The sequence below is a fragment of the Pagrus pagrus genome (assembly GCF_965226575.1).
Source record: "Pagrus pagrus genome assembly, chromosome: 18".
NCBI lineage: Eukaryota > Metazoa > Chordata > Actinopteri > Spariformes > Sparidae > Pagrus > Pagrus pagrus.
The window spans coordinates 12215890-12229406 of record NC_140202.1 but is presented as its reverse complement, the minus strand read 5'-3'; the positions used below and the strand labels follow the sequence as shown (position 1 = coordinate 12229406).

At 45.5% G+C, this 13517-nt stretch overlaps 1 protein-coding gene across 2 annotated transcripts in view; it reads right to left on the bottom strand.

Annotated features, from left to right (window-relative positions):
- The window catches only part of LOC311273571 (cysteine-rich motor neuron 1 protein), a 36169-nt gene extending 28045 nt beyond the window's left edge, over positions 1-8124 (bottom strand). For both annotated transcript variants that reach the window (XM_084380680.1, XM_084380681.1), the window contains exons 1-3: positions 7431-8124; positions 2631-2792; positions 2177-2350 (exon numbers count right to left, since the gene is read on the bottom strand). In XM_084380680.1, the coding sequence (XP_084236806.1) occupies positions 2177-2350; positions 2631-2792; positions 7431-7728 (634 nt within the window). In that variant the 5' untranslated portion in view covers positions 7729-8124. The remainder of the gene's footprint in view (positions 1-2176; positions 2351-2630; positions 2793-7430) is intronic.
- Positions 8125-13517: the final 5393 nt, after the last annotated feature.

The window sequence follows — 13517 nt, the reverse complement described above, 5'->3', positions numbered from 1 at the left end:
AACAATATAATGTTTGACGAACACGCTTCCTGTGGGATTTACTGAATAGATGGCTCGAGACTTGCTCTGCGATAACCTCCATGTCATTAAATAACCTCAAAATGTTGCTAGTGGGCTGCTCTTCATCTGAAATGTCAGCCAATTGCAAAGAAAGGGGGAACCTTGAGTCCCAAAGGAGAGCAACATGTGGATAAAAACAAAAGCAGTCACAGTCACATGCTTTGGACTTAATCTGTTCACCATAACACCGAGCCAGTTTTCCTCAGCTTTACAGCATGGTTTTTCCAGTTTTCTGCCTTTGAAAAGCTCACTCAGTAAGATGAGGTTTACCCAACACACACAGAGGATCACTCACTGGCAGTCCTGTCCAATTTTGCAAATGTCACTCAGGAGGCAGCCACCACTTAGTGCCTGTCTATCTACCAGCCACCTCACAATCCAATTGAGGAAACTAAACTCTCTGTGCCAATAACACTTTTTCACCTACAAGTGTCAATCAGGCAGGCTGCTAAGACTGGAGGTAAACACAAACTCTTGGATTCTCTCACACCATTCAAAGAATATTTTTTTTACCTCCCACACAGGGCAAGCATTCATCTTACACTCTCTATACATCTGAATCCCTCCATATTTCCATCATCAGACTCAGGAGCTACTGGAGACCTTTTCTGTTTTTGCTTCTCTGTCAGTCGGGTTTGCACCTTCTCTCTTTCACTCTTGTTTAATGTTCATTCCTTCTTTCCCTCCTCCTGTACCTTCCCCGGTCTCTGACTGTAACATGGGAAGTAGAGCTGCAGCGATTAATCGATGAGTTGTCAACTATTAAATTAATCTGCAACTGTTTTGATGATCAATTTATCATTATGCTATTTATTTTTTTCCCTTTCCTTCAGTGTTTCATGAATGTTCTTGTGCATGTGAAAGTTAAAAATGTCAAAGTCTGCACCAACAGAAGCACTTCTCCTGAAACACCTCGTCGGTAGTCCTGCCTTTAATTCTGTGACTTTGTGACTTCACCATGCCACACATTTACACGATATATGCCTAGCAGTCAGTTTGGGTATGTCAGACTGGGTATTTAGGAGAGGGTCTTAAAGAGTACAAAGCTAAAAAAGAGTGTTAGAGTATGAGAAAACTGATTAAAATGAGCATATTATGTCTCCTTAAAGAAAAAAACATCATAATTATGTAATTTCCAGCTTCTTAAATGTGCATATTTTCTGGATTCTTTACTCCTGAAACTGAATATCTTTGGGTTTTGGACAAAACAAGACATTTGAGGATGTCATCTTGGGCTTCGATAAACACTAGTCGACATCTCTCACCATGTTCTGACATTTAATAGACCAGACAACTGATTGAACAATCAAGAAAATAATCAAAAGATTAATCGACAATGAAAATATGTTTGTTGCAGCCTAAATGGGAAGTGCTGTGTAATAGTCTTTTACTTTCATAAACCATGAGATGGCATGTGACTCCATATAAATATTCAGGCAGATTGGTAAAAAAAGATTTGATATACTTGAACTTAAAAGGTCCCCTTTGCTTAAAATCAAAGGTGACCATATATGGAGTCACAAGCTTTTAATTGGTCTGCGCCAATATGCTTCCTTACACACATAATGAGCTTGGACATAAGGAATTCTGTGTTCCACTGAGAGCTAGTTTGTACAAGAGAAGGGAAAAACTTAAGCAGCTTATATTGGTGTTTATATTAAAAGGGGCAATATGTAAGAAGCTTAGTTGAAAACAATCAAAAAAAATCAACAGAATGTGAATAAATAGCAGTTTTAACATTATGATTGCTAAAATTATGTATTGTGTTGCAGAGATATCTTCTGAAGATAGCATGCTAACCAGCTAGCCCCAGCCTGTTCCGGTCCAAAGCTGCTGTGCTAGCTGACTAAACCCCAATGTGCCATTTTAACATTGTAATTACGCCTTTTTTTCTGCAAAAATCATGTCAGACACAAGAGAGTTGAAGAGTTTTGCATGCCCAACAGACGCATGGAGGTGATCTTTAAGTATGGGCTGTAACTTTGTAGTTGCAGAATCTATTTCAGACTCAGGTATAAATCCCCACATCTTAACACTAAATAATTCGAGCTGAGTAAAGCCACTTCTCGGCTGCCGTGTGGTTGTCAGTTCCAGTTGCAGGTCATTTGAAGGTTACCTGCGGCTTCCTGGCACTGGCTGCGGTTGATGTAGGCGAAGTGGTGATGGCAGCTCTGAGACTCACACACACAGCCCTCGGCGGTCAGGTTACACCCTGAGAACATGCAGGCCGGGTTGGATGGTCCCACATACTTCTCTCTGTGTCTGTCCCGGTGCTCGTGCCTGCGACCCTCTGAAATCCAGCCCCACACACACACACACACACACACACACACACACAGACCACTGTCATCAATGAGTCACAGACAATGGCACCACTCAGGGTGAGAGGGGAACCGCTAGACAAAGCTTTTAGCGTGTGTGTCATCACTATGATATGTAAGTAGCATTAGTCACCTCAGAGCCACATCTGTTATGGATTAGCTCCTCTCAATGGACAGCTTTATTCTCTCTGACTTCTGTGCTTGTGTGTCTGTGTTTAAACATGTGTGTGATGGAAGGAGAGGGCTCACCTGACTTGCTGGCCTTCATGCAGGTTTCTTGGTCGGGGTAGGTGAAAGAGCCCAAGCAGGAGTGACGGGCATCGCACACACACTGACCCCCAGCTCTGTCGCAGCCAGTCATCAGAGGACAGCGCTCGTCCTCCAGGCCTGCTTCTGGATGGTCGGGGAGCACTGCGGAGGACAGCGAGGAGAACGGGGGTCAAGAGGGAAAGAACATGGACTTCTCACTCTGGCTAGTTTGTCTATTTTGATTGGGAATAAAAAGACATTGGACAGAGTGTAATCACAGGGTGAAATGTGCCAGAAACTGAGATTTGTTTCCCAAAAGTGCTGAAGGGTTAGCCAGCTTAGAGCCTGTGTTGCAACACATTGCCCTGGCACCGTCATTCCTGAAGTGACCAGTGTATTTCTGGGCTGCTGTCCCTCCTCCCTCCTCCCTCCTCGTCGTGCCACGCTACTTTAGCCATTGAGCCCATTTGTTTGCTTTTGTTCCACAGCATGGGGCCCTCCCAGGGTCTCCATCTCTGCTGGCTGCTGGAACGCCTCTTCTGTACGCAGGCCACTTGCACCATACCCACTTATTGTTCCCAGTGAGCCTCGCCCCCTGAGAGGGCACCTCGAGGCTTAGCCCAACTTGGATGAAAACTTTACCATGGGAAGGAATGTGTCCCGTTACTGCCATGTGGGCTGAACAACCACCAAAACCCCTGGGATTAAACAGCCCCAACGTATACATCACCCGTAGTGTTCCTTTCACATGCATGCATGAATACACACACATGTATACCCCCAAATTACCCTCCTTCACAGTTGTTCAAGCGTGCTAAGAGTGGCAGCAGAGTAAACAGGATGAGACAAACTGTAACACTGAGTAACCCCTTCCCAAGCATTTAGCTCCCAGGCCTCAACCAGCAGTGTGGACGCGTGATTGGAGCTTATCATAATACTCTGGCTTTCTTCTCCAAACAGCTACACACCAGAACAATGCAGCAGAGGAAAAGGTGCAAAGGTTTAATCCAAAATAAACACAAGCAACAAACTCTCTGCATGATCACGAGCAGACAGGACCGCTATATGACGGAGTTCTCTGTCCTGATTGGATAGAGTGGGCAGGGATACCAGAAAATGTAGTTTCTCTTTTACATGAAGTAAAAGAGAAACTACATTTTCTGGTATCCCCATTTTCTGGAGCAAGGGGAGGAGAGACATAGGTTACCAACCAAGTACTCTATAACAGTGAAAATAGAGCTATTTAACACTTATTTCAATGAAAATATAATTTACAACAGCTTTAATCTATAGTAATACATCAGAATCGATCAAACAGTCCCCTTTTGTACTCACTCATAGATACAAGCAACCTAAATACGCCTGATCTTTTTCCATCAAGATCCATGCATTATTCCCCAAGAAATCTCACAATGTTAAAGAAACTGAAAAACAATTCCTGGATCCTTTCCTTTATCCAGGCCCTCAACAAAAGTTAATGGGGTCTATTCTGGGCTGAGACCCACCCTCCGCCCAAGTTTGATGGAATTCCTTTTAGTAGTTTTTATGTAATCCTGCTTACAAACCAACAAACCAACCAACAAACAAATGACACAAAAAAACCCTCCTTGGCGGAGATTTTTAAAAAAAGCCATTTCAAATTAAAATGCTTTTCATTCTCAGTTAGGGGTCAGAGGATTAATAAAGTGATGACTCAAAGTGATTGGAAAGAAACAGAATTCCACAGCTTCGCTTTTAAATGCTGTAAATCATAATAAAACACATGTACCTATTAACTGAAAGCAGATATTCCACTGTGGGGTAAAGCCAGTGTCTTACGGTAATACATTTTACTGTCAAAGTGAATCAGTGTGACTGCAGAAGAAAGCATCCCAGCAAACACTTTCCTCAAGTTAAGGTCGGTTGTGCGGATGACTCCTCTGTGATGGACGACGATCACAAGCACAGCAGTAAACACGGGCCGATGGACGAGGTGAAGGTAATACTACCTTTAACCTGAGCCAGCCTGTGCTGTTAATAGCTCTCCCAGACAGGCCAACGAGGCTGGCAAAGCACAAGCAGCCTTTTCAATAAACCACACCGAAACTTTCCCCGTGATTTCCTTTCACCTTAAAATGATCCTCGGCTCCACATTTTTTCCATCCCGAGGCTTTCCTGTGCCTGGGAGGGTATTTTCTTTTGAGGTGGTGGTGGCAGGGGTGCCTGTCTGTGTGGGGCGCTAAATCTGGCATGTAGAAAAAGAGGTGGAAGTCAAAACAATTAATGAATGGCTGGGCCGGACACTGAGGGCATTGTCTCATTAACTCATTTTTGTGCTTGACCCCAGTCGGCCCAGTTTGTTCTACGCTGGTCTGCCTCAGTCTAGCCACATTTAGCCTGACCCCGGTCTGGTCTGGCCTTGGTATCTATTATCTGGCCTGGCATGACTGTAGCCAGGGTCTATGGCTTCATCCCAGGGGGATTCCTCTCTCAGCCACTGAGACTGCTTGTCTTGGCATCCAGGGCCAGGATGGGAAAGCTGACCTCTAGAGGCCCTCTGGCTGATAGCGAGCTAAAAAGGAAGTCTTTGAAACATTAGATAATACCAGAGGAAGGGAGAAGTAGAAGGCATGTGAAGGAGTGCAGCGGACATAGCGTCCCTGTAAAACAGACATTCTGTTACGTGGTATGTTAAGTGCCTCTAGAGCTCGGGGAAGCGTGGCGTGGGAGGGCAGACGCGAGAATACAATGAGAACATCAAAACAAGTCGTTTAGCAGCAGAGGCTGAATGATTTCACCTGATCACTGATGCAAATATGACTTTTCCCAAGAGCAGGTGCCTGTGTACATCCGACAGACTCAACTTGCAACCCGGTCGGTGATTCAAGGGGGGATGACATAGTGTTTTTTAGCAAAATGCATCCCCCTTGTTAACCTGCATTCCCCGTCTTGATCCCCTCATAGCAGGGAGGACAGCGGACATGTTAATTTAGTATGTCTGACTCATTGATTATCCGACTGAGGTTTGTGCAAGTTAGAATCGACGGCTCTGCCCATGGCTCTGAAACCAACAGAACCGAAAGAGTCTGAATGAAACAAACCGGGTCCATCCCCCCTTTTGGAAATGATCGCCTAGTGCAGCCTGAATCTGCAACATTTGATCAGCTTCAGTGTCAAAAGCCTCATTCCTCTATGAGAATAATTATTTGTTTAGCTTTCTTTGTATTTCGTTGTATTGTATACATATATATTTTTTGTTATTATGCTTTCAAAAGTAGTGAGATCTTATGGCATCAAAGCCTGGATATAAACACTTCAACGGTAAGATTATTAGATGAGTTATGATGCATCACCACCTCTCATGTAATACATCACCTGTGTTCTAAGGTTGTTGTGCCTCCACACTTACTTAGATTATGGCCACCCAGAAAATCAAAACTGTGAGCAGAAAAGCAGGGGATCAGAAAGCGGAAACATTTACCCCCTACTCCTGATTGCGAGTCTAATCACTTTAAGACCCTTGCAGCTCGAGGAGGGAAATCTGGGATCAGCCTCCAGCAGCCTGCCTACCGTGGCCCCTGAAAACACACTGGGAGGTGTTGATTTACCCCCACCAAGACCCTCTGGGATATTGAGATTGTGTGCGTACGTGTGTCTGATTTAGGGGTCAGCAGCGTGCTCCGAGGCCCCTGGAGCCACAGGACCAGAGGCACGACTCAATCAGAGGAGCCATTAGGTCTCCAAAGCTGTTAATTTGCAGAGGAGATGTCCTCCAGGCGCCAGGCTAACCTGTGTGTGAGGCACAATCAGCAGCGGCGTCTCCCGGGACGGCCTGGGGGCTTGAGACCCCTGGAAAACCCTCGAGGACCACCCCACAGAGGGATGATGGGAGGGCAGGGTCAGGGGGATCCAGACACCCACTGAGAGCTGCTTACTCTCTGTCAGTCCCTTTCAATCATTCCAAAAGAGGCCGGACGCAGTGCAGGTGAAGGGGCCCGGGGGGGTCCTCAGGGGACGGCCATTGCTACTTACTTCATTCGCCGCTAGGAACCTGACACCCAGCTTATTCTTTGAAGTTCAGAAAGTTGCTCAAATTGTGCGTAAAACGAGCACATGCACGACAAAACAGCCCCAGCACTGTGGCTTCACAGGATTGCGCATGAATCTCTGCTGGGGTCTTTTGCAATCGTGCTGTCAAACCGTGACATCTCACACCGAACCCCCCGGTGTAAACAATACAGACAAGAAGCAGGCAGCTGATTTATTAAATTACAGCGCAGTCCAATTTTTAAAGCACAGTCACGCCAAGGGTAATCCACTATTTTGCCCCTCACACAGACTCAAACAGTCATTTTTGTCTTATCTCAAATCACTGCCTGTTTTTTTCCCTCCCCCTCCATTCTTTGAGTTGTGAAGCAGAGTGAAAAGAGTCCACTGAAGCTGAGGTGTAACCTAGTGCCAGATCACTGCTGCCAATCTTATTGTCATGCTCCTGAGCGGAGAGTGAATGAAGCTTTGAGGGGGAAGAAAGAGCAGCTGAACATGACTCCTCTCTGCCAGTCAAGAGCCCCTCAGATCTGGGTAGCTGCTCCAGGCGGCCAGAGACAAGGTAAACACTGACACAGTCCCTGCAGCCAGGACTTAACTGACGTCTGAATGGTCATGCCTTCAGGACACTTCAATGTGGAGGGTGGGTGGCTGAAAAGAACTGACACCTACAGCTCTTTTACTGCACTGTTAAATGACTCAACACGTTCAATCTCTCACACAACTTCTATAATTTCATTAAAAAAACAAAATCAGACTGTAAGCGCTACCCACCTTTACACACTCCAGTCTCAGGGAGCGTGGCTGCTCCTGTTGTGTTGAAAGAGGCGCACGTCAGCCCCAGGGCGCAGTAGCCGTGCGCCCAGTCCTGTCCGCCGCACGGCTCCCACTCCAGCCGGGCGCACTGGTCACAGCATCCGCACGGATCCCTGGCCAGGCTCCGGCCACCCTCGCAGCCGTGCGTCGCCTTGCCGGGACAAGTCCGCAGATCACACGGCGTGCACTCATGAGCCGAGAGCGCCCGAACCAGAAAGAGGACATTCAATAACACCACGGAGCACTTGCTGAACATGTTCCCAAAGCCTTCTGTAAGTTCCCAGAGAAATGCTCCTCTTCTTCTTCTTCTTTCTTCTTCTTCTTGTCAGATGATAAACCACATGAACTCACCGCTACTGGATGTAACTCCAAAGTTGCAAAGTCTCCTTTAAAGTTTCTCTGATGAGTCTTCTCCCAGGCGTGCTGTTTGTGACACAGCAGGAGCGAAAATACCACGAGACTCAAGTGTGCGGATGCGTGTTAAGTGGCAGCAATATCCAGAGGCGGAGGGTTCAATGTGAGCAGGTAGGCGCACGTCTCCAGAGTCTCATCTGGTTTCCAAGAAATCCCACACCGAGGCTGTGGAGGTCCGCTCCGGCAGGCTTACTATCGCTGACTACCTTGTGGGCTTTCGGTAGCTGACATCCACACACACGAGAGAGAGCGCAATCTGACTCTTAAATTGACATACAGGCATATAGAAATTAGCGGTGCACCCCTCCCCCTGACTGACACATGCGGGGACCAGTCACAGGGAGCGAAAGGAGGGAGGGTTTGAACTGATTTATCCCCGCTCGGCAACTCGGCGCTGTGTTGCGCAATGATGCAACTTTGAATGCCCTGAGTGCAAGTTGTGTTTTGTTTTGTTTTTGTTTATACTTCATATTCTTTAAACAAACCGCACAAACATTTTGTGTCGTTTAACAGCTATTTGACAGTTTAGAAACAGATACAGTGGTGAAATATTTAAAGGTGCACTGCGCAGTTTTGGGGAAGAAATTTTATCAGAAGAGAAAAAGCTTCAAGCCCAAACTAAATAAATAAACTCTCTTCGTTTGGATGACTGAATAAACAAACTGACCTCAAAGGACAACAGTTTCACACTGTTCCTCCTATATGTGGCGGACCCTGCCACCTTTCTAGCTTTCTACAGTGTTCTGAGAACAGAAAACAGGAACAGGGAAAAAAAAAATATTTCTGAGTTTGCATTATTACCTCATTAATATTGTAAATATTCAAATTCTGAGTTTGAATTTCTTCTCCAAAACTACATAGGGCCCCTTTAAATTGTGAAAATCAAAAATAGTATAGTAGTATAGTGTCGGCTAGTTTACTGTAAAAAAGAAAGAAAGAAAGAAAGAAAGAAACGCATGAATTACTCTATCACCAGTCCATGCTTTAGCTCATAATTATTATTATTATTATTATTATTATTATATATTGTGAATCTACAACATGTATACACACCAATAAAGATGCTAAGACGAATTTACCTGATTAAAGTATAAAACCCTGGCAATAAAATCAGAAAGATATAGACTCCAGCAGTGCTTCTCCATCTTTTAATGTCACCATTTCCTTAAAGGAGACATGTTGTGCTCATTTCAAGTTCATAATTTTATCTTGGATTACTACTAGAATAGGTTTACATGCTTTAGTGCTCAAAAAACACATCAGTTTTCTCATTCTGTTTTCATCTTCCAAGCCTCGAGGCATAAATTAGGCACATGTGTAACATGGTGACAAAGTGTGATGTCACAAAGTCACAGAATTAAAGGGGGGACTACCGATGAAGCGTTTCGGCAGGGTTTTCTGTGGGGGAGAGAAGCTTCTGTTAGACTTTGACCTTTTAAACTTTAAAGATCTTATACAGGCACAAGAGCCTGTATCAAACACTGATGGAAAAAAACAAAAAAGAATAATGTGTCTCATTTCACTGACACAATTAGATCAGGGAGGCCCATTTCAAAGATTTAGCCTCAGGGTCCCCCATCTGATAAGAGCGTAGCTTTTAGAGGGGTTTATTACAGAAAGTGAACCCCGATGTCATTGTGTTACTTATGGACGGGATTTAAGCAAAAATAAATGATTCCCCTTTTCCCTGCAGACCCCACTGGAACCCACTCAAGGACTTTGAGAACGTCTGGACTACGGGACAATATATAGTCTATACACTCCCTCCCTCATTAAGATCATCTTTTATGACAGTGTATACAGTATCTGTTAGACCTCTTGTCACCAGCAGCTTATCTCTTCTCAACAATGCAGCCATAAAGTCTGTCAAAGCCCCGTAATCAAACATATCAGGCCATATATAAGTCCACAGCTTTACCTTTTGTGTGCGGATGAGTGTGTGCTCACTCGTGTTTGCAGGTGTCCGATTGTGTGTGTGCAGGCGGCTTTGGAGAGGTAAAAGGTCATCTGATGTTTGTTGAAGCAGTGTGTGCTTACACCGGCAGATGGATGGTGTGTGTCTGTGTGTGGGCAGTGGGCACAGCTGGAGGGTGATTGTGCCACAGAGGCAGAGGACCCAGAGAAACAAAATATTGTTTAACAAAAAGAAAATACATATAAGAAACACATTATTTCCCACAGTGACAGATCTTAAGATCCAGTCAAGTGTGATGGTAAAAAGTCTGCTTTGTAAGAAGATGGCTGCCAGCTCTGAGGAACTAATAAGAGTCAATGGAAAGGATTGATGCTATAATAAATATCACATATCAAAAGTGTGAGGATGGATTAGGGATTTTTTTTTCATTGTCATTGGAAAAATTTCTTCTTCAAATGCCAATCAGATGTCATCCGGGACGATTTCCCCCACAATGTCAACACACAACAGCACCTCCTTCATTTGCAACATCTGCCTGGAGCCACCGGCTCCAACACAAACACAACATCCAGGAAAGCGGCCTCGCAGTACGCATAATCAGTCCTTGCAACACAACTCGGCTCTTGTCCTCCCGCTCTCCCTCCGCCCTCCCTCCGCTCCATCCCCTCCTTAAAAGCTCTTGTCAAATGGGCCGACCCGCTGACCGCTGGCCGGACACCCACTGCTGGTTGACGACAGATCAGACCAGCACCTTGGAGCGCCTCGGTTTCAGAGATTGTGGCCCAGCGGCACTGACCTATTTGCCTGGGTGATGGGCTTTCAAACGGGGCCAGCTGGCTGCTCTCTGAGCCCTCTCATCCTGCTATCAAGGACCTGGGGTTTGTTTTTGGCCAACCTAAAGGTCACCACAGCACCTCCTGGTTCTCTTTCTATCCATCCTTACTAGTTGTTAAAAGTATAAATACTGAAGGGGATTATAAATGAGGCATCTTTAAGAAGGGCAGCAATCAACGATACTACTAGAACACACCCTCATTAGACTCACTGAGCACGTGCCCTGTGTCAAATGTTGCATGAATCTGGCATTTGGAAAACTTCCCTTTTGTTACGCCTGGCGCCAAACACTGTAGTGACACCATCCATCATTTCTGAATTGTTTTAAATTTCAAATAAGTGCCGAATGAGGTGCGAACAAAGACAATTACATTTGTTGAGTGCCATGTTCGCAAAAACCAGAGCACAGTCTGCTACACCATGTGCCTGGGTGTTGCATGTGAGTCTTTGAATGGAGCAAACAGGGGGAAAAGGTGAGGCAGTAAAGGGTGTTTCACAGGGCTTGACTAACGGTAGTGTGTGTGTGCTAATGATGTTCTGAGTCACAGATCTCTGGGAAAATACAGCAGTAGTGGGACCAGCTTTTCCGTCTCCCTCACTGAAGTCCCTTGATGTCCTATTTGTGCGAATATGTGTGACAGTGGGTTTAATCATCACTGGAGGGGTAGCAGTGTTGGATCTGTTCCAGAGATTGGATGACCTCTCTGTGTCATCCACCCCTATTGCTTCTCATTTATCCACTGCACAGGCAGCCGATTTACACCCGACTGCTGCGGAGGCGTCAGACTGGTGTCGAGGAGGTGTTTCAGGGATGTAGAAGGGTGTGAATGATGGCTGGAGCAACACAACTCTGAAGGTGGCACTGGGTTGAATGTGGAGTGTGATATGGGCTGTTGAGTGCGCGTTGAGTGGACAGCGTGCGGCACACCTGATTACAAGTCCCCGGGATGTGCTCCGGGATTTTTCCCTGAGGACCAGTGTACAGTGCTGGTTATCGCCCTTGCTTAGCTTATCTGTGGCCGCATGGAGCCATACTTCACAGATCCGGGCCAAGGGGTGGTGGCCGTGTTGGTAAAGGGGTTTAATGGCAATGCATACTCACAGTTGAAAGAGTTTCAAAGCCAGTCATCTACTAAATAGCGGAAATATGGAGCATTTAGTGCGGAGGCGAAGCAACACGTAGACTAATGAATGGCTCGTTTCAAACTCAGAACAGATGAGATCATCTGTTTTTTACACAAGCGGCCAAAACGAGAAATAAAAGATTTGATACATGACAAAGAGGTGTGAACAAAGCATAAAGAAAATAAGCCAAAAAAGTTCACGCACAATGATTTTCTTCTGAAAATTTACAGCATATTGACGTAATAATCGACAGAGATGATTACTTCCCTTTTCCGTGACCGCCATCCAGAGGGACTCACAAGTGCTTTTGTTTCTCACTTTGCACTCTTCACTTGTTTGTGCAAAAAGTTCGGAAAGAGTCGGAGAAGTCCAACAGAAAGAGTAACTCATCATGCAGGCTGTCAGTGCTGATTCACAGGTCTAGGTCACAAAAACACCGAACATCATTTCTTTATTCATGCCGTCCTTGTCTCTTTCTCTTCTGCCTCCCTAACTCTGTGTTGTTTCTTTCTCTCTGTGAGGTCTGGTCCAGCTGCTGCTTTCCATGCAGGGCCTATAATAATGTGTTTTGACACCGTCAGGTCTCCTGCAGTCTTCTCGCAGCACCCCCAGAGTCATCACAGCAGCAGTGTGCCGACACAGTGATACAAAACTACAAGTCCGCCCTTCTTGTTCTGGCTTCAAGCTGTAAATGTTCTTAGGGTTCAGTGGGTTCAACCAGCCCTGAGGGTTAGGTACTCCACTTTGGCTTTGTAGTCTGAATTGGCTGCTTTCTGTGAAGTAATGGGGAGAGTACAGAAATCTGAGCAGATGGCCGGCCACCTAGAGGGAGGTGCATCCTGAATATTGTAAATCACTGCTGTGTGAGGTGTTTTCGATCGGAGGGCATGCAGATGTGATTTCATCTACCATCACGTCACAGGTTTGTCTTATCCTGTGAAAATTATCTCAACATCTGCTTGATGGATTGGCACAAACCTTTGCACAAACATTAATGGTTCCTAGATGATGTATTGTGATGACATAGAGGGCCCCTCCCACCATGAGGTTGACATTTGTGATGTATTGCGGCGAAATTAGGTATAGACATGCATGCACGACGCTCCCCTCGCTGGTCGTCACACCTAAACCATGCACATAGCTGCCAGTAGTTCCTTACTGAAGGCTGATTGGTCCGAACCGCTGTGTGTTTGGCCACGAGCCTGGCAAGATGGAATCTCAGAATCACATGATCATGCAAAGCTAATTTATAACCAAATGACTGCTAAACTAAGATGTGCACAAGACATTGTAAGCATGTTAGCATGGTAGTATTAGCATTTAAATAGCATTCAAATGTCTGCTGTGCCTAAGGACAGCCTTAGAGAACTGCTCGCATGTAGACCCTGAGTCTTGCTTTGTGAGGTCTTCAGGATAACCCACAAGATAAAGTTACAACATCCAAGCCAGCTTTTTGGTGCTAATAGAATAACCCTACACTCTACACCACGCACAGTGTCGACTTACAACATTTTCAACCAACCAACTACATCAACACTTTCTAAAAGTGTAATGACACATAAGGTTTTTGGGTTCGATTGGCATCATGAGTTGTTATGACTCAGCCCCGGACCCTTCCTACAGTCATGGCTCATATCCTCTGGCTCATATTGTGCCCAACACTGGGCCTCTCACTCTCCCTCCATCCCTTTCTGCCGTGAGATCCTGTGACCTCGGGGAGCGAACGGCCACCAGCTTGTTTGACAATTATAAGTGGC